This window comes from Cervus elaphus, chromosome 6, assembly GCF_910594005.1.
Source record: "Cervus elaphus chromosome 6, mCerEla1.1, whole genome shotgun sequence".
Taxonomy (NCBI): domain Eukaryota; kingdom Metazoa; phylum Chordata; class Mammalia; order Artiodactyla; family Cervidae; genus Cervus; species Cervus elaphus.
Window position 1 is genome coordinate 13470387 of NC_057820.1, and position 27860 is coordinate 13498246.

The 27860-nt window shown below is 50.4% G+C and overlaps 2 protein-coding genes across 8 annotated transcripts in view; one reads left to right on the forward strand and one right to left on the reverse strand.

Annotated features, from left to right (window-relative positions):
- The window catches only part of EVC (EvC ciliary complex subunit 1), an 89053-nt gene extending 84411 nt beyond the window's left edge, over positions 1-4642 (forward strand). For 4 of the 6 annotated variants that reach the window (XM_043906215.1, XM_043906210.1, XM_043906216.1 and 1 more), the window contains 3 exons: positions 998-1091; positions 2133-2244; positions 2738-4642. In XM_043906215.1, the coding sequence (XP_043762150.1) occupies positions 998-1091; positions 2133-2244; positions 2738-2822 (291 nt within the window). In that variant the 3' untranslated portion in view covers positions 2823-4642. The remainder of the gene's footprint in view (positions 1-997; positions 1092-2132; positions 2245-2737) is intronic. The other 2 variants (XM_043906211.1, XM_043906213.1) reach the window with 1 other exon arrangement.
- A 3165-nt stretch (positions 4643-7807) lies between these two features.
- CRMP1 (collapsin response mediator protein 1) overlaps positions 7808-27860 on the reverse strand; it is a 63881-nt gene continuing 43828 nt past the window's right edge. For both annotated transcript variants that reach the window (XM_043906217.1, XM_043906218.1), the window contains exons 7-14: positions 26393-26461; positions 24516-24636; positions 21396-21552; positions 17266-17407; positions 16241-16411; positions 12358-12537; positions 11136-11301; positions 7808-8857 (exon numbers count right to left, since the gene is read on the reverse strand). In XM_043906217.1, the coding sequence (XP_043762152.1) occupies positions 8766-8857; positions 11136-11301; positions 12358-12537; positions 16241-16411; positions 17266-17407; positions 21396-21552; positions 24516-24636; positions 26393-26461 (1098 nt within the window). In that variant the 3' untranslated portion in view covers positions 7808-8765. The remainder of the gene's footprint in view (positions 8858-11135; positions 11302-12357; positions 12538-16240; positions 16412-17265; positions 17408-21395; positions 21553-24515; positions 24637-26392; positions 26462-27860) is intronic.

Sequence of the window (27860 nt, forward strand, 5' to 3'; positions counted from 1 at the left end):
GAGTGGAAATAGTGAAAGGCCAAGCTCGTGGTCACGGGTCAGCACAGGAGCCTTCGTGGGGACATCACGCCCTGCTCGGGACCCCCTCGACCTCCGCTAGTCCCCTGGGCTAATGACGCATCAGCCTTGCAGCTAGATGATGAACTTCGATTCCCCCCGGGTCTGTAGCGCCCAGCCTGGGGCCAGGCCCGGACCACTCATCAGCTTTGTCTGTTGAGCTGAAAAGAAGGAGCACCTCCCTTGTGCGGATTGCCACCACGTGGCCCTCGGGGTGTCAAGGCTGACCTTAGCATCATTCAGGCAGCGCTGCTGGGCCCGAGGCTTGCACTTTATCTAGAACATTCAGGACGCTCATATTTCATGATGTAAAGTGGATATTCCATCCCAGAAAAATCTTCTCGGTGTGAGATGATAAGGTACGGCTATAAAGCAAAGCCGCTGCCCTTAAAAAGAGATCAGATATTCCAGAAAGGGAGCGCTGAGCACAGCGTTGACCCACCTGAGTATTCACCGCAGTGTGGCTCTAACAACAACAGTGATATGATAGCCAGGGTGGTGACCCCTATGCCCTGAGGGCCTCCTGTAGACAGTCTCTGAGCTGAGGGCCTTACCTTCATCTACAGCCAAGAGTGGGTTACTCCTGGCATTTTACAGATGGGGAAACTGAGGACCCAAGGGATCAGGCAGAGGAGGGGTTAGATCCTGGTTCTGTGCTGCCTTCACGGAGTCCATTGCACCCCAGTATTCTCATCTGTAAAGTGGGACCCACGGCCCACGTGAGTGAGGACAGATGGCCCGCTGCCCCTGCATCCCATGTGCCTCGGCTGCTCCAGGCCTCTCTGGATGCTTCTCGGGGAGACAGAGGATGCTCCGCCTGGGAATGCTCTCCCTTCTCCTGTCCTCACTCTCAGCGCACCCACCTCGATCTGCTGGAAGGGGATTTAGAGGCGGAGCACGGCAGGGGGAGGCCCCACTGACGCTCTCTCTTCGCATCCAGGAAGCTGAACAGAACTTCATCTCAGAGCTGGCAGCATTGGCCCGGGTACCTCTTGCCGAAAGCAAATTATTTTCAAATAAACGTGGGCTCTCAGGTGAGTCATAGGAGGAGGTGCCCTGCAGGCTGTCTGAGCAGGAATATAGGTTCTAGCCCCAGGTCTGCCGCCAACCGGCGTGTGGCCTCAGGCACCATGCGTACCCTCTCTGGGCTTTGTGTCCTGTCTGTAGATGAGCAGGCTCGACTAGGATGCCCGCTGGACCCCTGGCCCTCCAGCCTGCTGTAAGTCCGCTCAGCAGTTGACTCTCATCTCTGACTCCATTTCCCCATCTGTGAGATGGGAATCATTAGTCTTTCTCCCCCTGCCAGTGGAAACTTCAGTGACATCACAGGTGTTGTGGCAAGAAGAAGGTGTGTAAAATCACAGAGGGCCAGGGACTTCCTTGACAGTCCAGTGGTTAAGGTTCTGCACTTCCCAGGCAGGGGGCATGGGTTCGATCCCCGGTCAGGGAACTAAGATCCCACATGCTGTGTGGAGGAGGGAGGGATATATGTGCTCAGTCGTGTCCAGCTCTTTGTGACCCCGTGGACTGTAGCCCACCAGGCTTCTCTGTCCATGGAATTCTCCAGGCAGGGATACTGGAGTGGGGTGCCATTCCCTTCTCCAAGGGATCTTCCCCACCCAGGGATCAAACCTGAGTCTCCTACATTGCAAGCAGACTGTTTATGATCTGAGCCACCAGGGAAGCCCCATGCTGCGAGGCATGGCTGAAAAAACAAAATTCAAAAATTTGGGGAAACGCTTTAGAAAAAGGGATCACAGGGGTCTATGAAAATAAAAGCTACAGTGCCAGTGCTGTGTTCCTCAGTGCTTCGGGAAGCTGCCAGGCTGGCTGGGTGTGGGAGAAACAGTAGAACTGGGTTTGAATCCTGGGTCGGCCACCTCCGGGTCGCGTGGGTTTGGGCAAGCTCCTACCTCTCGCGAGATCTGTTTCCGTGTGAGTTAAGCAGATCTGAGAGCGGTAGGTACGGAGCGCATACATGTCCCCCAGAGCTACTCAAACTGTGCCAGGCTGGGGCACATGGGGCTGAGAGGAAGTTCCCCAGAGCCAGCGTCTGATTCATGTGTCTTCTGCAGAGAAGCCCCTGAGGACCAAAAGGAAGAAGCCAGCACCCCGAGAGAGAGGGGACACGGGGGGTCCCAAGGATGATGACCCTGCCTCGGGGGGCCCCACGTCGGGACCGCTCAGGTACAATGGGGCCCTTGTTTGTCTCCTAAACCTGGGCGGGGAAACCAGCATCTCTTGGCAGGTGTTGACGCAGGTCCAGGAACTGATGGGTGATGATGGGAACTGTTGGTGTGACTACCACTGCTGTTGTTAGTGGCTGGGTTGGCCGTGACCCATCTCCCCAGCCCCTCAGCATCCAGCCAGAATAGGCAGCAATCCCAGGCCTCACCAGGGCCGCTGGGTATAGACACTTCAGGATTTGCGATAGGGTGGATCCGACCTGGTGTACCGCAGTCCTCTGAGCGTGGGTTTCCTGTTCCTTGCGGTGCTTGGATGGCCTCCCACCAAACACAGGGGAGCTAGGAGTTTTGTTTCTTAACAGCCCATGTCAGCATGCTAGCTGTTTCGATGGCCCATCACTGCCTTTTCACATGATCAGGTTGGATGCGTGGCTGCATCACGACAGACCTGGGATCATTGTTCTGACCAGCTGCATTTCTTCCCTATTTTTAAGCAGCAAAAGGCTGAGCCAGCAAGAAAGTGAAGTTGGTGACGGCGAGAATTCCAAGAAGATGCTAAAGAGAAGAAGCCATCTGTAGCTTAAGGCTGCTCAGGACAGGTCCTGAAGACCCGGGCATTCTCTGAAGCCCGCCTGCCCCTACCCCAGGAGGACCGGGGCCGGGGGCATCGATGGGGTCTTCCCTCTGCCCACTGGCTTGTGCAGGGCTGGAGAATGGATGGCAGAGTCCCAGGAAAGGCCTAAAAGAGTAAGGCAGACCCTACCGCCTGTGAAAGTGACAAGCTCCCGGTGTTGGGAACACATCTTTTCAAGTTTTTATGTCTCCTTGGCTTTGAGACGCAGCTCAGTTCCTTGGGGAGCCCTTCCTTCGTGACCCTCTATAACCTCCCATTCCGCCAAGCCCTGATGCCCCCCAGACCTGCCCTCGCTGAGGCTAGGTGGTCTCAGTCCCACCTGGGGGCCTCTGCTCTCCAGCCGCCTCATAGAGTTCTGCCGCTGGCGAAGGGTCACCAGGTGTTGCTGGTGGTCTCTGGGTCCGAGGGCTTTTCTCCTGCATCTTCATCACCCCCACTTTCTCTGGCCACGCACCGTGAACCACTGGCCAACCCGGATTCTCACCAGGACCCAGTCCCTTCTTTGGGCTCAGCTGGCGGCTCTGCCCTGGTCTCCATAAGGGGATCTGAGTCTCAGGTCCCATGACATAGACCATGGAACCCTTCGCCTGCAGGCCTGTCCTCACCCACCCCAGGGACTCAAGGACCCATAGAGGCATAATGACACCTGCAGCAGTGTCTTCTGTTGGAGACATTTAAAGGGCTAGGTAGGGGGCCCTTCCCTGGAGGAGGAAATGGCAACCCACTCCGTATTCTCGCCTGGAAAAAAAATCCCATGGACAGAGGAGCCTGGCAGGCTACAGTCCATGGGTCGCAAAGAGTCAGATACGACTGAGCGACAGAACATGCATGCAGGGAGGCCTTGCCCACCCTGAAGACTTCCGCTGGGAACCGTGAGGCCTTCTGCTAGACAGCTTGCCCTCCTCTAAGGAGACATGCTTCTCCAAGAGGATGCTGGGAATATCCAGAAGCTTCCAGACCAACCACTGCCAGGAGAGGCCATTCCCACCTGGAAAGAAAATTGCTCTTTTCATTGAAATCAGGGATTGTCCATCTTGGCACTGCAGACATTTGAGATGAGAAAATTCTTTGGGGATGGGGGCTATCTTGTGTATTATGGCATGTTTAGCAGCATCAAAGAACCCACCTGCCAATGCAGGAGTCCTATAAGAGATGCGGGTTCAATCCCTGGGTCGGGAAGATCCCCTGGAGGTGGGCATGACAGCCCACTCCAGTATTCTCGCCTGGAGAATCCCATGGTCAGAGGAGGATGGATGGCAGGCTATGGTCCACAGGGTTGCAAAAGAGTTGAACATGACTAGAGAGAATTAGCACACATGTGGCCTCTACCCACCAGATGCTAGGAACACTCCCAACTGTGTCAACAAAATGTGTCTCCAAACACCACCAGATGATCCCTGGAGCAGGCATCATCCTCTGACCTAACGCAGAGAGTGCCAGCCCCATGTGCATCTGGGATGAGAGTTTAGTATTTCCACAAATTCCCAGTACACAGTGGGCTTCAGGTTCTAGGAGCTCCTGTCTCAGGGATTTTCTGGACCGACCATTTGTGGTCTGAAGTTTTATCTCTTAAAACCCAGATTAGTCTCTCTTAGTCAGGAAAGAGCAGCTCCTTAACAGAAGAAGGAATCCATGCTGTTTGCATCATTTGTTAAGGATATCTACCATCAGAGCGTCCTCAAATCCTGACTGGGCACCCAGTGGAGTTCCAAAATTAACCAGCAGCTCCCTCTTGTGGCTAAATAAAACATTACCTTATTCTGCAGTTGTAACAAGCGATGGCTTCCTTCCTGCAGTCGGCTGAGAACCTCGTTGACATAGAAATTGCTTTTGTCACATGGGTCCTGTGCCCAGAGGCAGTCTGGAGGCAAATGCCTCCTATGTTGGGAATGTCTGATTTGGCGACGAGGGTTTGGTAACTGCAGACGCCCCGGCAGCACCAGAATCCTCAGAAAATCACAAGAAGCAACCAACCTCTACCGATCTTGCATGGGTGATGATTTTGCTTAAATGTAGCTTCTTTAACCCAAGGGAATATGTCACATGTCACAGGCTGCTGGACCGCTTGGCACAGTGTGGGGCACGTTACTCTCCGTAAAGGCTTGTGGGCTTTGTTTTCATCACATCCCAGATTGACTCTGGGGGTGTCTTTCATAATGGAATTGCCTCTGTGATCAGAACGGAAGGTGGAACTCCGGAAGCCACAGGACCCTTGGCGGTGGTGGGTGCAGGCGGGAGGACACCCAGGTGTGGAGGAGGGCTTTCTGGCCGGATGCTGAGCTACATGAACACAGCACACCCTGGGCCAGGGGAGACAGAAGCGGCCAGAAGACCCCGGGGGACCCAGCCACCCTCCCTCCGTTTGGGTTGTGTCCCCAGGTCTTATGGGATGTGGGTGGTTACAGTGACAGAAGGAGCTGAAATGGAAGGGGTTCATGAGTGATAATATAATGACAAGTTTAGCAGATTGATTTTTGTGCAAATTTAGCCTCTCTGAGCTGAGCTGCTGGGATGAAGCCAAGGGGTATACAAGCTCAACAGACTCCTAGGATTCCTCCAGCCAGCCTGGGGTCTGTCTTGTTCTCATCACCTTAGGGCTGATCTTGTTGCTGTCACAGAAGCCTCCTAACTGCTCCTGCTCTTCCCTCTGCCCCGGACCACCCTCTTCTAACCTGTCCACACTTCCTAAAACACAGATCTGGCTGCTGCTCTTCAGTGGTGATCCCTTGCTCTTAGGAGGAAAAAAAAAAACAACAAAATCTTGGACACAGACCACGGGTCTGGTGAGGTCTGGTGTTAGCCACCCTTCCAGCCCAGCTGATGCCCTCACCACACCCAACATCCAGCCTGTCTCCTCTCTTGGCCTCATGCAGGCCACAACCCCCGCCTACCACATGGCCTTGGCACATGACATTCTGCCGGGAACACTTCTTCCACCTCCCATCCCCTTTGCCTCATTAGCTCCTAGCCATGCTCACATCTCAACAGGGCTGGCTCACAACTTCAAGAACCTCCCCTGCCCTCCTTGACACTATCAGGCCCTCCTCTTTCGCTCTTGAGATCTGTCTCTATGTTTTGTTGCTGGGATGGGAGAGGGGATGGTAGATGACACTCTTTATTTCTCATCCAAGTTTGGAACCAGTTGAGACTGAGGCAAAGCAGCTACACAGATCTGCATATCAGCTTTTTAATTGGTGAAGCCAAACTGGGGACTTGGTGTCCACAAAGAGCCTGTTCCTACATTCCTCTGAACTAAACCTGCCCACCCCTTCCTTCCATAGACACAGACATGGCCCCAGTCACAAGCCTCTTCCACGGGGTCACCCCCACAAAGTAAGAAGAGTGGTAAGGGGACCCAGATTTGGTAGGGATTAGAGATGGGGTGGGGAGATGGAAGGGTGTCTGAAACTTGTGTATTTGGGAGAGTTTCATTAAAAAGCCAATAAAATTACAAAAGATGTAAGAGTGAATGTATATTCAGAATGAGAGGAGATCAGAACAAATTATATTTTTAAAACTTTTTGAATTCCACAAAAGCACAAATACAAAAAATAATAATTTTTTAGGTCAGTGAACTGCCTAACCACTCCTGAAATTCTTTGTTCTAACGTTGCTCCACTTACTGCTGCATCTGACGGCTGAGAGATGTCCATGGACCAGTTTCTGGCTCTGCAACACTGGCCTCTCCTCCTTGCTGGGCACACTTCCAGTCTGGGTGCATTTCTGGTGCCAGGTGCTATAGGACACATTTGTGTTGGGTCCCCTGGCCTAAGCTCCATGTCACAATGCAGGGGAGTTGGCACAGGAGTGTGGCCATTTGTGCCAGGATGGCTGGCGATATCTCCACTGCACATATGCCCATCCCCATTGAACACAACTCAACCCGCCCCTAACCCAGATCCTAGATAAACCCATAGCCTCCCAGGGTTACCTGATGAACATCACTAACTTTGTGGTTAAATTCACATCCGAGGGGTGTGTTTCCTGAAGCCAGTCATCTCCATGGATGGAGGAAGGGAGCCAGTTAGCACGCTCAGTTCGGGGAAGAAATCAAGTAGTTTCTCCCTCCACTGGGGGAGAATGAGTGAGGAAGAGGCCAAGAGAGCCCCCATGTTTCCCCCCCAAAGAGTGGGCACCTCTCCTTCTATGGAGACATGAGGAGTGGGAGATAATGTCTCTGCTCCTTGCAAAATGCTTCCTTTATAGCAATTGGCATGATGTGTAGTTTGGGTAATAATATCTGACCTTCATTACATTCCCCTCACTAGCATGATGTCTAGTACAAAACAGGCACTCCTTAGATACTTGGTGGAAGTAAAAAGGTAGGGAAGGAGGGAGGAGGGAAATTTCAATTTAGTAGAAGCCTTTTTTGTTCAGGAATCCTCTTCTTGCTCTCTTGCTTCATGAGTCGAAGTCATTGGGGGAGAACTTGAAGCAAATGATTCTAAATGCACTGACCCTCACTGTACATATCGCAATCCACACACTGTAGGTCGGCTCTGGTGTCCTGGTCCCAGCTGCTATGGGACACGTTGGTGTTGGGTCCCCAGGCCTGAGGTCCATGTCACAGTGCAGGGGAGTTGGCACACGAGTGACCATTTGTGCTGGGACGGGTAGCATAGCACTGAATACCGGATTGGTGTATGGATTGCAGACTCACGGGCTTCCTGTTGTTTAGCTTGAAACTGGCTATAGTGAGAGTGTCTGCACTGGAGAAGTCGGCCCTTTGCAGCCATCCTCCTCCTCTTCCTGTCCTTGGTCTCAGCATCTAACACTCCCCAAATCACGACCGGCTCCCTCTGCTCCCTCCCCTGTTTCCCCCACCACCTAACGAGTCCTTGTTAAAGTAAGCACCTCGGTCTGGTTACCATGAGGAGACGCTCCAAGCATGTGCACCCAACCAGCCGCCAGTTAAATGCCAACACCCCAGTCCGGGAACGGGCCATTGATTTTTTATTTTTTCACAAGCTTTGAATTCGGAAATAAGAGTCACAATAAGTCAGTCGTTAAGTAAAAATGGGGGTGATTACAAAGGAAAACTATGTACAAAACTTTAAAAATCCGACTGCTCCATCATCCACCTTGGAGGGACCAGGACTTGGGCACCGGGAGCAGCCGTGGTCCCACGGTCCTCAGCCCCGAACGCGGGCGGGAGACCCCTTTCTGAGGGTGAACCTGGCTCGGCCCGCAGTCCGGAGCTGGCTGGAAGGACACACACGGACCGGAAAGACATGGCGAGCTAGCGGCGCCACGGAGACCAGGGTTCCCGACACGGGACGTGGGTGCGGCTTCTCGGTAAGCGGTTGGGGCTGGCGGGCTCTCTGGCCTGGGGGAACCCACCCAGGACCTCACGGCGGGTGTGGTGGGGTGGGGCGATGAGGACACACGTTCCTTGTAAGAGATCTGGAGTTGCCGCCCCCGCGAGGGCTTGAGGTCTGGGCTTCGTGTCTACGTGGGTCTTCGGGCCGGCTTCCATCAGACGCACGCACGGACTCGCATACATAACTTAGTAACATGCATCAACTATCCTAGAACAGCTAGAGGGGTGCAGGGGAACCACTCGGAGAACCGTGAAGCCCGTGGCGTCAGGAGTGGGGGGGACAGTACAAGACAAGGTCAGAACCTGTGTTCACTAAGGAGGGGCCTGCGGAGACGCCATGCTCTGAGGTGGACTCGGATGAACACACGACTGTGGGCGGGGGATTTCCAAGCAAACACACCACACTAGTACCACTGCTTCCTAAACCAAGAACAGGGAAAGAACATCATTCCATCTCCCTCCCCCCTCCATCAGTACCAAACACAACTGTGGGCTTCCAAACACTGACAGGGTAAGGGGCGGACGTCCTTCCCAGAATCCTTCACTCTGGCTCATCCACGCCTCGCCTTCACCCGAGGCTGGTGATGTTGGAGCGGCCACCAGGGGGCGCAACGATGCGGTGGCCGGTGCGCCGGGGGTTGTTGTCATCTATCTGGGCGCCTGGGAATAGACACGGCCAGTCACTCGGAGATCTGTGGACACCGGCTCCACCGGCTGTTCCTGCCCTCTCGGGTCATGTCCCCACGTCATGCCCTTGGGACATGGAGCCCTTGTCTTGACCAGCCCTCCATCCTCCACACCCTGCAGTCCAGGCTGACCACTGGGAAGGCTCCCTGACCTCCACGGGGTCCACTGCTCTCTCTTCTATGCCCCCCGAGGCCCCGAGGCCACCCTCCTGCAGCACTGACCACCCTGTTCTCTTTTCTTGTCTGGCCTCATGTTCTTGCAACAGGGGAAAGTGAAAGTGGAAGTTGCTCAGTCATGTCTGACTCTTTGCCACCCCCATGGACTATACAATCCCTGGAATTCTGCAGGCCAGAATACTGGAGTTGGTAACCTTTCCCTTCTCCAGGGGATCTTCCCGACCCAGGGATCGAACCCAGGTCTCCCGCATTGTGGGCAGATTCTTTCCCAGCTGAGCCACAAGGGAAGCCCAAGAAGACTAGAGTGGGTAGCCTATCCCTTCTCCAGGTGGTCTCGAGACCCAGGAATCGAACCGGGGTCTCCTGCCTTGCAGGTGGATTCTTTACCAACTGAGCTATCAGGGAAGCCTAAAACAGGGGGACAAACAATTATTGACTGCCTACTGTGTGCAGGCACAGACTTGGTGCTTTAGCATATGTTGTTGAGTTCAGGACACAGAGCAGTCCTGTGAAGGGGGTGTTGTTTTATCCCCAATTTACAGATGAGGAATTTGAGGCTCAGGTCACCCATTGCAGGGGCACCACTGGAGGGCAGAGAAGCCAGAATTCTAGCCCCAAGTGGTCCATCCCCAAAGTCCAACGTCCCCAAGGAGTTTTATGTGTTACATGTGGGGGCACATGTGTGTGCATGTGTGTGCGTGCATGTGTGCCTGTGTGTGAACACTCAGGGCTGGATTTACCCACCCAATTTCCAAAGGGCAGATTTGCAAGGAGGTAGGGACAGCCTTTTTTGTTTTAAATCTGCAAAGCTAACCATCCGTTCTAATCTCATGCATTCTCTTGCAGTTAAAGATTTTAAATTCCAGAACTAAGTTCAGTGCCGGCACTCAATGAATATGTATTAAATAAATATTGAAAGCTAGATTATGCTGGGGAGGAGGAGTGTTGTGGGGAGGGTCCAGTCAGATTTTCCTTCCAGAACAAATGGGCTCAGGGAAAGCAAGAAGGTCTGGATTGAGGGATCCCCTAATTCACGTCCCCAGTTACATAATCTCTGAATTACTGTGGTAGGTTGTCACCCCCACAATTTAAACCGGTATTTAAACTGGTATCTTCTCTCTGTCCCTCCATCCTCCCTTTTGCCAACTACACTGCCTTTCCACTTAAATGCCCTTCACCCCTGCTGGACCAGAAATCAGCCCACTGACAAAACTCAACTCTGTTTTTGTACAGCCCATGAACTAAGAGTAGTTTTTGCATTTTTTAATGGTCTTAGATTTTGCCTCTTCGCTCGCAAAACTTAAAATATTTACTATCTGGCCTTTTAAGAAGAAGTCTGCTGACCTCTGGACTGGACTGAGGCTGCCCAGCCATGTCTTATTCATCACCATCTTCCTAGTCCCTGGCACAGCAAGTGACCCACGCTGACACCTCAAACAATCGAAATTCCAAGGTCCCAATACAGGCACGCCTGCCCTCGTGTGGTGAGCTGATGAAATTGCAGACACGCGTCCCAAGAACCTTCAGCAAGGCTGAGGGACCATGGAAACTTAGGATTTGTCCACACACATTCGCTGAGCATCAAGCCCTGGCATTTTGACACTGAATGTCTTGGGGCCTAAATTTCCTCCTTAAAGAAGTAGAAATAATATGACTGTACACACAGGGCTGTTGTGAGGCTGGAACAGTCATGAGTTACTAGAGTGTGTGACAAACCACCACGGATGGGGCTGGCTAAACATCCAACCCAGAAGATACACCCAGCAAAGGCAGCTACTGTGACTTCCACTCCATGCTCAGCTTCATGGGTAAGAATGTAAAATGGACCCAAGTGCGTTAAGGACGAGCACATTGACAATTTATGCATATTCATCATAAACCAGGGTCATGTATCTCTATGCTGCTCCCGTGGACCCCCTCGGCTTTCTGCACAACCCCAGGAGGAAGGGAGGAGGGGATCCCCCACTCCCATCTTTGGCTTCTCGAGTGTCTGAGGCCTTGGGTCCGTTTCTTAGGAGTTCGCGGCGCTGGGAGCCGCTGCAGGGTGGGGAGCCTTGGCTGCTGTAGTTTCTCACCTGATAAACTGAAGTTGGACTGGTGGAGGTTTCTGATGGGTGGAGGCTGGTGTTTGGAAGGCGAGGATTTGACAGAAGGAGCGGGAGTTGCATATTTGGGTGTGGCTGGCACCTCGTACACAGGCCCGTCATACATGCCCCTGGGAACCCCTTGCAACCCAGAAACCTGAGAGAGGGGTGAGAAGAGCAATTGATCAACAAGATGCACATATGCATTCCCATGTGCAAGAGAGTGACCTGTGGTCTCCCTGGGAAATGCACAAGTATGCACACACATGCTTGTACACACGCCACACACAGGCACACATACACATGCACCGGCATACCTAAATGCACACACGAAAACACACGTGTGCACACATGTCTATGCATGCACACACCACACTACACATATACACATAATTCACACACAGATGTGTACACGCACACACAAGCCTGGATACACACTAACAAACAGGCATAATACACACACCACATGCATACGCACAATTTACACATGTACATGCATGCCTGCATATATACACTAATACACACATATAATGCACACGTCACAAATGCATACGTACAATCTAACACATATTCATATAAAGACAGGCACGCACACACTCACATGCATACACACACACAGAACTTCCTGCAGAACTCCAAAGCCATTTCCAAGAGGAAAACACTCTCCCTGACACCCCCACAAAGACCCCCGAACCGTGGACTGGGGGCATCCGAAGCCCTATCTTCACTGTGGATTAGGGGCTGTTGGGTAGTTTGTTTGGAAGGTGATCCCAGACAGGAGGAGAGAGGACGAGAGGGTCACCCCTATGGGCAACTGGCTCAGAACAACTACCGAAGCAAACCTCTGCCGGGACCCAGAAGTGAATAGGGCAAGGCACCCAGCCCTCTGCATGGGTTGAGGGTTGCCCCGGGGTACAGAGCCCTGAGCAGAGAAGCTAAAACTTGCAGGGAATTAGGTGGGAGGCTGGGAGCCTGCCAGAGGGCTCAGAGCTGGCCAGGGGTCTGTGGGCGTCTGCCCTAGGTCCTGGGAGACAGCGTGTGGCCAGGGACACAAGCAGGTCCCCACTGAGTCAGTGACAGCACCCCAACCTCACACCCACTTCCCTCCGCCCCGGCACAGGTGATGGCGCCGCGACCCCAGTCCTTGGCTCCCTCCTCCTACACAGGAGGAAGGGAAGCTCGGGCAGAGACCCTGGGCCCTCTGCCCTGTCACCTTGTTCCGGATCCTTATACGCTGGTAGAGGTACTCGGGGAAGGGCTTCCTGGGGATGAAGCGGCCCATGCCCTTGTTGACGTTGATGTTGCCATCCTCGAAGACGATCTTGCCCTGGCTGATGACCACCAGCGGGGAGCCGTGACACTCCATGCCTTCGAAGATGTTGTATTCCACGGCCTGCGGGGCAAGAACCACTGGGTTTAATCAGCTCCCCAGGCTTTTCTCTGCATGAGCCCTGTTCATCCTGATGGTGATTCTGCTACACAGGCTATTACAGGCATTTTCCAGTGTTTATTCTTTCTGGAAAACACCTTAGGGCCATGCAATATTCCTTTGTATGCTCTTTCATTGGTATAATCAGCCCCTCACTGTTGAACTTACATGTTGCTGGTGGTTTTATACAATCTAACTAATACCCTCTGGGGATCTTGAATGTGAATGGGGTCCCTGGAGTTAGCAAATGCAGCCACTCTGACTAACATGGACAATTTGGGGTCTCATTTTTAAAGACATTCTTTAGGATGGTTTCCTAAAATTAAATTACTGGGTCACAGGGAAATGAGTTTTTGAAAGGCATTCATTGCAGACTGCCAAATAATTTTCTGAAGGCATCAGATGAATTGACACGAGGCAACAGGGGACTACTTAGTGATTTCATGTCTATGAAATCCCCTCCAGCACTGGGTAAGGTCATTTTTATTTTTTCTGTCTTTTTAAAAAATAGTTTGAAAGACAAATCATTTCCTTAAAACATAACGCATTCCTTTCATAACTCCTAAAGTGAATATAACTAACACCAGCCACACTCTCTGATCATTCAAAAAGTAGGTCATGTAGACAGTAAAAATTCCAACTGAACAAAAGATACATCATTTTAAAAAGCAGGTCTGTCTTCACCCTCAGACTGAGAACCCTGCCTCAGAGTGGCATTCCTCCACTGGGGAATTCTTCTGAGGCTCAGGTTAAATTGCCCACAATGTCACGTTCTGTATTTCACAAACACATAGAGTTTTGGCTTTTTTGGTTTTGTTTTTTTACTATTAGTTTTTAATCTTTGGCCACACAGTGTGGTTTGTGGGATCTCGGTTCCCCAACCAGGGATCAAACCTACAGCCTCGGCAGTGAAAATGCAGAGTCCTAACCACTGGAACACCAAGGAATTTCCACAACCACACAGAGCTTTAGAAGCTAATAGAATTGCTTCATTACTTAAAGGTGCTACGTGAACAAAGTAAAAATTCAAACCGTACAAACGACTATTATTTATAAAACTGCCGTCGCTTCCATGCTGGGCCCCGAGATATTTTCCGTATGTGCGTAACTATCTCGTGTTCCAGGTGCTCTGCACACAGTTCTCACTTTTGCTTTTCTTCTTACCTCCGAGAATGTTCCTGTCGGCACATCTCCTGGGCTAAAAATGTCTTGACATTCCTTAAAACACTGAACTGGATTCCACCCCAGGGACATAATCAGTTCAGTTCAGTTGCTCAGTCATGTCTGACTCTTTGCGACCCCAGGGACTGCAGCACACCAGGGACATAATATCATTTACTTATTCAGTTTCCAGGGACAAACATGAGGGTCATTTCCCTGCTTTTGCTAAAAAGCACGATAAACACACATGGGTGTTCACACAGGCATATATGAACATCTTCCTAGACGTGGTGTTTGGGCCAGCATGTAAATGGATTTTAACTTAGATTTGCCCTCCGAAAAGGCAGCACTGTTTTCCATTCCCAGTGAAACCCCATGAATCAGTTGGCCTCCTTGTCAGACCTCATCTCTGTCCTCTTAAACCCCTGCATCCCAGTCACTGGGGCGGGTGAAAATAGCATTTTACTGCAGTGATTTGTATTCGGTTAATTATACGTAAGGTCAGGTCTGTTTCTGAATGAATAGCAACCCTTTGTGTATTTCTTCTCGTGTCACTGAGTTTTTTGCTCCTTGTTCTATTAAGCTCTTGGTATTTTCCTTAATGGTTTCAAAGGACACATTCAATGTTAAAAAAATTTGTGTATGAGAGCTTGAATAGAATTTATATCCTACTGTTGTGTGAAAATTGTATAAATCTTAATTATGTTGAAATAGTTTATAGTGCTTTTCAGGTCTACAATATCCTTCTACTTCTCTATATATTCATTTTATTCATTTTTAAGAGTTTGATATTGAAACTCCAACTAAAAATCTTATTTTATCTACTTTAAAAAAGTAACTGTAATATATAGTGTAATTATATATAACCTTGTTCTGTATCTTCCAAGTCTCCTGTAAATGTGTAACCATACGTTCATAATTTAAAGTAAAAATTAAAGTACATTAAAAAATTTTCTCCCTTTGTTTGTATTGCCAATACTCCCCTGTTCATCTTCTGCCTTTTGATGTCATATAAAGTAATAAGTATTATTACCCGCTGTAATATAAAGGGTTTTTTTTTTTCTTGGTTTTATTTGTATGTAGTCGGTGGTCAAACAGACCAGTCTTCTCCTTCATAGTTTCTAAGTTTTGTGTCTTGCTTAGGTCTTCCCACCTTCAAAAATGATCATTTTTAAAATGGGTTTCATATTTAAATTTTCATTTCATCAGGCACCCGCCTGATGCCTTTCATAACTTCATTTCATTTCAGTCTTTGACCCATTTCCATTTGTTTTGCAGTCAAGAGTATAGCAGAGGTCTAGCCCTGTGAGCCAAGTGTTCAAACACAATTGACTGAATAACTGTCTTTGTCTAATTTCAACTGTCTCCTTGGTCGGAAATCAAACTCTTGTATGTGGTCAGTCTATTGCGTGGCTCCCTTTTCTCATCCTCTAATACCGAACTATCCTGATGATTGTAGCTTTATAATAACTGGACTGATTAGCACTGGTTCTTTCATTTTTTTCAGAAATGTTTTGGCTATTCTCACATTTTCCATCCAGGAACCCTGTTTTTCTAGTTAAAAAACAACTCCATTATATTTTATGAGAAGATGACTTCAGCTTTATAGATTAAATTAGAAAGAACTGATATTTTTATTCTACTGAATCTTTAGCATAGAAGAAATTGCATTTATGGAACTCTTCAGTTTTGACTGTTTTTAAAACAGGAATTTGATCCCCATTCTGTTGTTCCAAGTGCTCTTTCATTATCTCATAGTAAAGGTACAGATTCTTTATATTGATTTGGAATTAGCCTTAGTGTTTGTGATGGTTTTTAGGTGTGGACTCAGGGCTTCAGGGAAATAATCAGATTGATTTTCTATAAGTAGATGCTAATACTACGCCTTAGATTCTTCGTGGCCACTGCCTCCCAGGACCCAGGCAGATGATCTGTTTTCAGTTTCAACATTTGCTCATCTAACGTGTCCTGAAGTGATCCCGCTAGGTAGTAATTTATAATTTTGTTGAAGCATAAATGTGGATTGTAAATGCCAAAAAGCGGTACAAGAAGCAAATCATTAACTCCAGTCAAAACTAGCCAACTGCGCACTCACTCAGCCCAGTATGATCTGTTGTCTTCTTAGTGGAAGGACAGTTAAATGCCACAGTGGCATTCCTCACTTGGGGAATTCTACGAGGCTCAGGTTATATCACCCACATAGTATTAACAGCAGAGTCAGCTGAGAATGCTGCCAGGAACCCCGGAGACAGAGGGAGAAACAGACGAGGGGGAGAGAGAGCAGAGAGAGAGAGAGATGCTAGAACAGTTCAGCTGAGCCTGCTTCAAACCCTTCTCCCAATCTCTCCAACCAGAGGAGAAATCGGAATGACAGAGTCATACCAGATATCAGATCACACTCTAATTAGAAAATTCATGAATCATTTTTAACCAGAGGCTCCTAAAATGACCGCAGAGCAAGACCGTTCACCCAAGGCAGGAGCATCACTGATAAACCAGGACTTACCGACTTGTGACTCTTGGCTGTTATAGTCTTCACCTTGTCTGGGTCCCAGATGACCACATCCGCGTCCGAGCCCACGGCAATCCGCCCTTTTCTGGGGTACAGGTTAAAGATCTTGGCTGCATTGGTGCTGGTAACAGCGACAAACTGGTTCTCATCCATCTTGCCAGTAGCCTAAAGCAGAGATCCGCTGATGAGAAGAGTGGCTCACAGTAGGATCAGAAGGGACAGACAGCACAGATCTAAAGCAGCCAATGCCGAGTCCTTGTAAGGACTCCGGAATTTTCTTCTCCTCTGCCCGCTGAAACCAGGCCACCTTGAAAGAGTGCCAGGGGCCTGGCTTCATCAGAGCGGAGGAGATGTAATTAACTACTCCAAGGTGTGTTAATATTTTCCCGATGGCCATCCTGACATCTGATCAGTTTCACTGGGCCCAAGTTTAATCGAAAATAAAAATCTACTGTTTCAAGCGAGTGATCGAGGTGTGACCCAGGGATTCCTTATGAAACAGGAAGTCTCCGTACCCTGTTCTCAACCCTAACCTCGAACACACACACGCTTTACAAAGTTATCTTTACATGGACTAAAATGTGGCTCAAAACAAAACAAAATATCTTCATCTTTAAAGACTAAAAGACAGCTGCTGTCTTATCTGCACACGCAGAGGATGCTACAGGGCTCGCATTGATTTCCTTTTTTTTAATTAAAACAGATTTTTAAGTTAAAAAGAAATTTTTTTTTGGCCACATCTCGAGGCATGTGGGATCTTAGTTTCCTGACCAGGGATTGAACCCGTGCCCCCTGCATTGGAAGCTTGGAGTCCCAACCACTGGACCACCAGGGAAGTTTCCTCAAGCTTTCCTAAGGGTCCACCTGTTTTCCATGTGCCATCCTGGTACATTCTGCTTCTCCCTTGAAGCAAGAAAGGAAATTTAGGAACCAGAAGGGCCTAACACACTGCTTCGATGGGCCAGGAGAACCAGGAGGGTGTTTCTAGAACATTCCAGGGGGAGACGCCGCCGCCTTACCACCGCCTTGTCCCAGACCACGGTCATGCGCTCCTCTATCCCGTTGACACCCTCAGGGATCAGAGTGAAGTTGTCCTTGCCCACCGCCTTCTGCGCAGTGCTGTAGGGACAGTGGCCGCTGCCCGTGACCTGCAGGTCTCCACTGGCAAAGGCAAAACAGGGTGGGGTTCAGACTGGAGTTCACGCTGAGGATCAGGCTTTGACTTAAACACCCAAGAAGGCTGTGAAACTCAAACCCTAATGAGATTCGGGGCACATTATGGGCTTTACTCTGCCAACAGAGGTCCATATAGTCAAAGCTATGGTTTTTCCAGTAGTCATGCATGGATGTGAGAGACCATAAAGAAGGCTGAGTGCAAAAGAATTGGTGCTTTCAAACTGTGGTGCTGGAGAAGACTCGTGAGAGTCCTCTGGACTGCAAGGAGATCAAACGAGTCAACCCTAAAGGTAATCAACCCTGAATATACATTGGAAGGACTGATGCTGAAGCTGAAGCTCCAATACTTTGGCCACCTAACGTGAAGAGGTGACTCACTGGAAAAGACCCTGATGCTGGGAAAGATTGAAGGCAGGAGGAGAAGGGGGTGACAGAGGATGAGATGGTTGGATGGCATCACCGACTTGATGGACATGAGTTTGCACAATCTCTGGGAGATAGTGAAAGACAGGGAAGTCCATGGGGTCTCAAAGAGTCAGACATGACTGAGCGACTGAACAACAACAGGCTTTACTGGGTGACACCACAAGGTCCATTGGCCTTTGGTATCTGGTTGAAGACTGGAAAGAGACCTGGGCGTCAGGAGTAGGTTCTGTGTGAGCGTGGACTCTGGGTAAGGCTCCCCAGGTCAGCCTTTTCCTCCTGCCCTAAAACAGGTCCTGGGGTGCTGGTCTGTTCTTTTCCTTTTTAAAATATTTTGGAGTATAGTTGATTTACAATGTTGAGCTTCTGCTGTATATCAAAGTGAGTCAGTTATACATATACATATAGACTTTTTAAGATTCTTTTCCCACACAGGTCATTACAGAGTATTGAGTAGGCTTCCCTGAGTTATGCAGTAGGTCCTTATCAGTATCTATTTTATATATACTAGTGTCTGTATGTCGATCCCAACCAATCTCCCAATTTATCCCTTCCTTTTCCCTTTGGTAGCCATGTTTGTTTCCTACATCGTGAAAACATCTATCCTACGTCTGTTTCTGCTTTCAGTATCATATGACATTCGCTTTTCTCTGTCTTACTTCACTTAGTATGATAATCTCTAGGACCATCAGTGTTGCTGCAAATGGCATCATTTCCCTCTTAGTGGGTATGTTTTCACCCCTTGGAGAGAGAGTTCACAGTGTCCCCAAGATGCAGTATCCATGCAGAAACTTGCTGAGAACAGAAGCTACTAAAGATGAACAGGCTGACTCTCCTTCCACTCTGCATCTCACTAGACCTCTGAACAACCCTTTGACTTTACAAATCCAACAGGTCTGCTTTTAAATCCCAGACCTGCCACCTCCTGGTCAGGTAAGTCACTCCTCTTTTCCACATGCATAAAACGGAGAAGAGAATACAACCTTCCATCCAGGGTCACTCTGAGGAGCCAGTGAGCTACTCGCCCGGCACTCAGTAGGTGTCAAAGATGTTAACTCCCTTGCTTCTCTCTCCTTCCTCCATCAACCTCTTCTCTTTGAGTGCTCGGTGAATTTTATGTTATGTGAATTTTATCTCAAGGTTTAAAAAAAGAAAAGAAAAAAAAACAACCCTGAGTGCAGCCAATGAATGAATGAATATATAAATAAGTGAGTCAAACACCTAGCCTCCAGCACATGCCTGTGAGTCTCATGGAGTCAGGGATGTTTGTGCTGGAAGGAAGGTCATGCCCCTGGCCTCATATCCCTGCCAGGTCACATGGGAAAACATAAAGTGCTGCCACGGGTCATCCTTCTGTAAGGCTGGTGTTTCTGCGCTGTGCCCGAGGGACAAAATGCTATTTGTTGATTTGTTAATTGTAATAAAGTGACACAAGCTCACTGGGTTTGCTCTTTCATCCCTCAGGCGTTGGAGAGAAAATACTTTGGGACTATGTGATGAGCCCCAAACTAGCATCTAAATCAATGTGATAAATGGAGCATTATTTTGTGATTTTCAATGAGGGCAGAGGCCAGCCTCTAGTTCAGAGCCCCAAGCACGTGAGCAATCATCTAGACATAAAAAAGTATATTCAGATGTGATATTCACTCATTTATTCAACAAAGGTGTGTGGTCCTGTGTCTGGCATAGTCTTAGGCAATGGGGATGCACCTACAAGCAGAAAGAGACAAATGTCTGTGTTCATTTGCTGACATTCCGGTGCAGGGTGGAGAAGTCAGGAACACACAGTCTATCAGGAGAATGAGTACCAGGGTGTGTGGGGTAGCACTGGGGTTGCCATTTCTCAGAAGATGATTCGAACTCTCTGAGAAGAAACCGTCCAGCAAAGAGCAAATCAGAAGATGAGTAAGAAAAGACTGCTAGGCAGGGGTAGAGTGAATGCAAAGGCCCTGTGGCACCATCCTCCCTGGGGTACATTTAGCTTGAGACCAGTGGGCTGGACCGGGGAGCCGAGGGGAGAAGAGGGCAGGCAGTGTTAGTGAGGACTGAGGGTCAGATCAGGTTCAGCCCTGAGGCACATCATGGGAACGTGGGTTTCACTTCAAGAGGAGAGAACCCTGGAGGTCTCCTGGCCAAGGGATGGCTTCGTCTGATTGAAGTTTTAAAATTTCGCAGCATCTAGTGAGAACAGGCTGTGATACGACAAGGGTATAGAAGAGGCCACATGGAAATAAAAGAGGCCACTCAGGAGGTGAGAGACGATGGTCCTTGAGCCAGGATGGCTGCAGCCAAGGAGGAGGAAGTGGCCAGATTTGAGGACCTTTGGTCCATGTCCTGCCTTCTCCTGAGACGGGCAAGATCTGGGGAGCAGCAGCTCCCCGGGGGAAGATCAGGAGTTTGTTTTGGATTTGGATCTGCCCACCAGACTTCAGGCTGCAGACTCGGAATAAGCAATTGGATGTGTAAGTCATGGGCCACTGCATCCTTTTTGGGGAAAAGGAATTTGAATGCTGGGTACACAGCCTCACCCTCTTAAGGCTCCTTCTGATTAGAAGCTCCTTCTTATCCTCACCCATAAGGCAAACTCTTATGCATCTCCTAGCTCCAGGCCTGATGTCACTTCCTCCAGGAAGCCTTCCAAGCTTGCATCTCCACTTCCAGAGCAGCTTGCACCCCTCACCACTTAGCCTTCTCCTGTGGCCTCAAGTACTCTTCCCTCACACTGGCGGACAGCAGAGAAGGGACTGAAGGAGCTGTGCTCCTACTATGTGCAGGAAGCAGACCGGAATGCACTGGCTGCTGCAAACCCTGAATTCCAGGCTTTTTGCCCACACTACCTCACACCCAGCTCTGCAGTAGTTACTGTGTTCTCTCCACCCTGCTGATGAGCCAACTGAGGCAGAGACAGTACAGGTTAGGTGACACGACCAGGCTGACAGAGCCCATCAGGGGATGAGACAGGGCTGGGATCCTGGTCTCACATTCCTAATTCTGGGTGCTTCCCAATGCACCCCAGTGCCGGGTACACAGAAGGTGCTTAAATATTGCTGAGTGAATGGCAGGTGATCTATAAACTTGAATAGAACAGTTTACTGATTAAAAGGCCTGAAAGTGTTAAGATGCTCAGTTGTATCTGACTCTTTGTGACCCCATGGTTTGTAGCCCGCCAAGCTCCTCTGTCCATGGGATTCTCCAGGCAAGAAAACTGGAGTGGGTTGCCCTTCCCTTCTCCAGGGGATCTTCCTGATCCAGGGACTGAGTTGGATTTCCTGCATTGCAGGCAGGTTCTTTACCATCTGAGACACCAGAGAAGCCCAAAAGGCCCCAAGGCCTGCTGTAAACTACGAGGAGCTTTGTTCTGAGGTCTCCCGGGGTGCCCAGCCCAAGGTCCGCTCACAAATGCGCCTGAGGCAGTTGCCGGCTTCAGACCTTCAACCTGCCCAAAGGCCCCGCCCACCTGCCCAGCCCCGAGACCCCGCCCACCTGCCAAGCCCCCGAGACCCCGCCCACCTGCCCAGCCCCAGGACACCTGCCACCGCAGGGCTCTCACCAGGCCAGTAGGGAGGTCAAGTAGTCAGGCGTGGTGGGGTCCGGGCTCAGGGGAGGGGAGGTCACGAAGGCCGCCGCCTTGGCCCAGTTCTTGCTCCAGTAATGGGTGCCGTCCGTCCCCAGACTGGCAGCGATAGGTTCACCAAAAACGAGGGGGCCTGGGGAGGCAAACAGACACGCATGGTTGACAGTGGATGGTCTCTCGTGGGAGATGTGGATGCAGGAAAATAGAATCTCAGAGGCCGGCTAATGAGACTGCAGATAAATCACACCCGTCCTCTCCACCAGGCTTCACCACACACACCCCAGAGCCCCAGCCCCCGGGCACCAGGCATTCAGCACCCGCTGTCCCACTCAAGTGACCCTGTGGACCGCCAATGCTTTCAGCACGGGGATCTGATCATTATCTCCGTTTAAGATGGTCAATCGAGGCACAGACGCCTGATGTGCTGTCTTCCATGGGTTCTGCCAGGAGCAGATCTTCAAGTGAAAAGTCGAGTTCAAGCGTTTTATCTGGAGGTGATTCCAGGAAACAACTCGGCGGGCACGGAGGACATGACATAGGCCAAGAGAGACGCCGAGGATGGGTGAGTGAGCACCCAGTCATGGCCGTGGGCGCCCACAGCTCAGTGCCCTGGGGGCTCCAGGAGCCTCAGGGCTGTCCCACCCTGTGGAGTGAGGGGACCGGGGTGTGCAGTCACCAAGCCACTGCTGGGGGGCTCCTTGCTGAGCACTCACTTACCAGGGAGGGGCCAGAGGTGTTTCTGCCAGAACAAAACCCACGGGCAAAGTCTCAGGCTTAGTGAGAATTCCTGCAGCTGAGGAAGTGCCAAGGGGACCTGGGCCCATGGCTCTGTGGCATGTGCCTGGGGCCACACTGCTGGCGAGTGGGAGGGAGGCTTTGGTTTCCAGCAGCCTGGCTCTGGGATGGTGCCACCCAACAGCAGTGGTGGGACTGTCCTGTGCCAAGCTGTCCGGGGCAGGAGCCACCAGCCACACGTGGCCCTGGAGCACGAAAAGCAGGGCTAATGCCACTGTTGTTGAGTCGCTCAGTGGTGTCTGACACTTTTGAGACCCCCGTGGGATTTTCCCGGCAACATGACTGGAAGCAGGATGTCATTCTCTTCTCTAGGGGATCTTCCTGACCCAGGGATCGAACCCACATCTCTGAATCTCCACTGTTCGCAGGCAAATTCTTTACCACTGTGCCACCAGGGAAGCAACTAAAGAGCCAACTTAAACACTGTATTTAATTTTGCTTCATTTAAACTGAAATAACCGTGCATGGCTGGTGGTCACCTTATTTCTCGGCAGCTCCAGGACCTGCGGGCGTAGCCACCTGGCGTGCTTACTTCTGCTTCTAAGTTCCTATTACCGCTCTGAGCCGCAGTTTCCTCATCTTTAACCCGAAGTTGGTCCTCAGCAAGCTGAGCTGGCCTAATGCGCTATCAACACCTCCGCTCATCAGCTTGCCCTTAAAATACTAAAACCAGGTATTTGGGGTTCAAAACTGCTCTGTCTCAGGACCTCCCTGGTGGCCCAGTGGTTAAGAATCAGCCTTCCAATGCAACGGATGCGAGTTCAACCCCTGGTTGGGGAACTAAGATCCCACCTGCAGAGGGACAGCCGAGCTGCAACTAATGAGATCATGCACAACAGGAGATCTTGTACGATGCAACTGGGACCTCACATAGCCACACAAATAATTTTTTTAAAAAAGCTGCTCTGTTCCATATGAAAACCACCAGCCGCATTGTGGCTTTCAGGCGTTTGGAGTTGGTCCAAAATGAGACGTGCTGAAAGGGTGACATACACACTAGACTTTAAAGATAGTACAGAAAAAACAATGCCAAATATCCTGTTAGTACTTTTATCTTGACTACATGTGGAATGAATATTTTGGACATATATTGACCAACAAGTTCGTTTTGATTTTTCTGTCAAATCTTATGGAAAAAACTCTGACTTTTTTGGTCAACCCAGTAACATATATTATTAAAGATTTTTAAGACCAGAGTCACTTGCACTTTCTATGAAGGGTTCCTGTAAGAAGGGGGAGTCCTCTGGGTACCGAGGGGGGTGGATGCTGTCAGGGCTGTGTTGCTCTTGCTGATTTTCACCTGGCCACCCCCTCTGACCCACAGCTCCCCATCAACCTCATACGACTCCCAGCGCGTGGATGGGGTGAACTTTGTCTGGGTGGCAAATGTCCTTGGTGCATGTCCACAAAGATCAAAGAGTCTAGCCACTGTCTCCGTGTGACATGTGCTACCATCATTCTCTCTCTCTCCTCTGTACATCTGCCATTCTCTCTCTCTCCATCTCTCTTGCCCTGATTTTGTTAAGGAAGGCTCCTCTGGGCAACCTTCCTCACTCTCGACCTGCTGGTTGTTGGGAGCTGTGGGCCTCAATCATAAGGCCTGGACAATGCACTTGGACGCCTCCTCCGAGTCCCCTGGGGAATGGCCATTGAGCCGGTCAGAGAGGGTAAGTAGTGTGTCCAAGTCTTAGAGCTGGAGGCGGACTTCCTGCCTCACTCCCCTGATGTCCAGCACGGGGCTGTCCCCCAGACCCTCTGGTTTCTGGAACAACATCTTCCTCCTTCCCAACCTACAGCTGAGGCTCTGTGTGGGCCCCACGGTGGAGCCTGGGTGCACGTGCCCACCAAGAGGCCCTGGATGGAGGACCCAGGATGAAGGGCCCAGAGAGAGGAGCAAAAAGAAGGCAGGGAAGACCCAGGAGCTGATGCAGCCCCAGCTCCATCACTGCCTTGATGTGAAACCCTGGAGAGAACTTGGAACTCTTCACAGACCTATAAAATACATGGTCTCATGTGACCCACACAGGAGAATAATCACCTTAGCTACAAATGGAGAAAATGAGGCTCAGAACACCACTTACCTGGGGCCCTTGGCACATCAGGAATCAAACCTAAAACCAACCACACATCTGGCGTCTGCCCACTGTCCAGCTCCCTTTTCAACCTGGCCTACGGAGCTCAGGTTGGGCACAGATGGCAGAAGGTCTCTGTCCTGGGCAAGAGCTCCACCGGTGAACTTGAACCTGTTGGACACGCCCCTTCCTCACACCCAGCAGAGATCCCGGGTGCTGGGCTACATACCTTTCTTCCTGGCCAGGGTGATGATGTCCGCCGCGCTCTTACTCATCACCTTGGTGATGTACACAGGGCAGTTGATCCGGCCCGCGATGGTGATGGCCCGGAACACGGCCTCGGCCTCCAGCTGCGGACACAGAGAACACACAGATTAAGAGGGGAGGGGTGGGGGGCACCACCCACCCTGAGCACCCAGGGCCCTTCCTGATCAGCCTTCCTAGATTCTCCTTCATGAAGTGTGGTCAGAGGGAAATCTGTTGCATCGAGGGAGGAACACACGGTTGATTTTCAAAAAGGAAAAAACAGTAAGTCAGAATGTATTCAGCTAGAGGGTTGGAAGGCAGAATTGTGGTATTTGCATGCTTGGCAGTGCTCTGAATGCTGTCAGAAGATCACCTAAGCGGAACAGGCCATCAGAAGGTTCCCACGCTGCTCACATGCTTGGTTGCCGTTGTTCAGTCAGTCGTGTTTGACTCTTTGTGACCCCATGGACCACAGCACACCAGGCTTCCCCGTCCTTCACCATCTCCTAGAGCTTGCTCAAACTCACGTCCATTGAGTCAGTGATGCCATCCAACCATTTCACCCTCTGTCGCCCTCCTCTCCTCCTGCCTTCAATCTTTCCCAGCATCAGGGTCTTTTCCAACAGGTCAGCTCTTCGCATCAGGTGGCCAAAATATTGGAGCTTCAGCTTCAATCCTTCCAGTAAGTATTCAGGGTTGATTTCCATTAGGATGGACTGGTTGGATCTCCTTGCAGTCCAAGGGACTCTCAAGAGTCTTCTCCAGCACCACAGTTCAAAAGCATCGATTCTTCAGTATTCAGCCTTCTTTCTGGTCCAACTCACATGCCTGGAGGTGGTTACTTAGAAAATTCCTGACATCAGGGAACACAGGTGTCCCCATGCATTCCTTCCTTCATTTGTTCAACAACCATGTGAAACTATGTGCTATGAGGTTTGGTCTCTGTACCCCCTAGACCAGTACTTCTAGAATAAAAGAACCAGTGATGTTTTTATTGTCTTGTTTTTAATTTCCAATCGGTTGGAGGCCCACATATGGCTGTGCTGCTCTTGGCTGGCAGGGAGCCCAAGCCACGGCCACGTGCCGGGAAAGCAGCCACACCCAGAGGAGTCCCCACGCTGCTCACATGCCTAGAGGTGGTGGCAACATAACATGCTATAAAGGTTTATAAACACTGTCTCCGGTCTGTCCTGGTCTCACCAGGGACGGGGAACCCAGCTCATGGGCATGGACCTCACATCTGGAACACTGGGCCAGTTCAGGAATCCTTGGGGTAAGGAGTCTGTATATTCATGTGTCATGTCCCATGTTCTGGACCAGCCCAGAGTGGAGATCAGGGAGGACTTCTAATGACCTGATGAGACATCAGAAAATGCTGGGCACCCATTCTGTCCAATGTTCAATCTGCTTGCCTTCCTAATGTTCCCTCTATACACACACACACACATGCACCCTATCACTCACTCCTGGGGGAATCTGTCAAGTCTTAGAGTATAGCAGATAGGAGGCCTGTGCAGAGGCAGTGATTTGGAACTCGTTCTGCCTGGGACATGGGGCTCCACTTTCCTGTCATTAAATACCCTAAGTGCTCAGTCATGATTCTGACTGAGTGTCCATGGGGCCTTGGTGGGAAGTTCCTGGGTCCTGGGAGAGGCAGAGCCTTTCCCAGTTCTTCTGATGGATCTGCAGCCCCCAGAGCTCCCGAGCCCCAGGGCAGACCCTGGAGAAGACCACACGTGCTGAGATGCTCATATGGGGAATGGGATGGGGGCGGGGGGTCTAGCCAGCTATTCCAGCTGGAACAGCATCGGGGTAAGCTCTCAGCTATGTCAGAGTCACACCCAGCAGAGGCTCCTTTACCTCTTCAGGTCTGCTCAGAGCATGGCCCTCAGGACCCGTGATGCCCATCTCTAAGATCCGCTTCTGTTCCTACAAGACAAGAACGAACGAGTCAGTGATGGCAGAATGCCAGAGCCAGGCAAGGCCAGTCCTCCAACCCCGTCAGACAGATGGGACAGCAGAGCCCAGGAGGAGGACTAGACCGTGGGGGGTCTAACGGCTGGGGACACCCACAGCTTCTTTGCCCCCCTCACTCCCGGGGCCCACCTTCCCTCTTTGCAATATCCCCATCCACAGGGCTCTATTCAGCCCCATGGGACCAGTGAGAGGAAGCAAGATTGTAAGAAACGAATCTCAAAGACCACGCCCCACTCTCCCAACTTCCAAGTCTCTGCTGCACAACAAGACAGAAGGAAGCAGGTGGTGTGTGGGTGTGACATGGATGCGGGGATGTGGAAACCAAAGAGCCGGCAACCGGGCGTCCAGTCCCAGACCTGAGCATGTGTGTGACTTTGGGCACACTGGCCACACTCTTGTGAGACTCAGTCTTCTTTCTTTCCTTTTGTTAAAAATTGAAGTATAGGTGATCTACAAGGTTGTGTTAGCTTTAGGTGTACAGTGAAGGGACTTATTGGAAGAATTAATGCTGAAGCTGAAACTCCAATACTTTGGCCACCTGATGGGAAGAACTGACTCCTTAGAAAAGACACTGGTGCTGGGAAAGATTGAAGGCAGGAGGAGAAGGGGACAACAGAGGATGAGATGGTTGGATGGTATCACCGACTTAATGGACATAAGTTTGAGCAAGCTCCAGGAGTTGGCAATGGGCAGGGAGGCCTGGCATGCTGCAGTCCATGGGGTTGCAAAGAGTCGGACACGACTGAGTGACTGAACTGAACAGAATTGAAAAATCACTTTCTGTTCAGTTCAGTCGCTCAGTCGTGTCCGACTCTTTGCGACTCCATGAACCGCAGCATGCCAGGCCTCCCTGTCCATCACCAACACATGGAGTCCACCCAAACCCATGTCCATTGAGATAGTGATGCTATCCAACCATCTTATCCTCTGTCGTCCCCTTCTCCTCCTATCCCCAATCTTTCCCAGCATCAGGGTCTTTTCCAATGAGTTAGCTCTTCGCATCAGGTGGCCAAAGTATTGGAGTTTCAGCTTCAGGATCAGTCCTTCCACTGAACACCCAGGACTGATCTCCTTCAGGATGGACTGGTTGGATCTCCTTGCAGTCCAAGGGACTCTCAAGAGTCTTCTCCAACACCACAGTTCAAAAGCATCAATTCTTCTGCACTCAGCTTTCTTTATAGTCCAACTCTCACATCCATACATGACTACTGAAAAAACCATAGCCAAAAGTGATTTAGTTATACACAAAAGGAAAAATCTGAACAAACTTTTTGGCCAACCCAATATATTCCTTTTCAGATTCTTTTTCCTTATAGGTTATTATAAAATACTGAGTAGAATTCCCTGTACT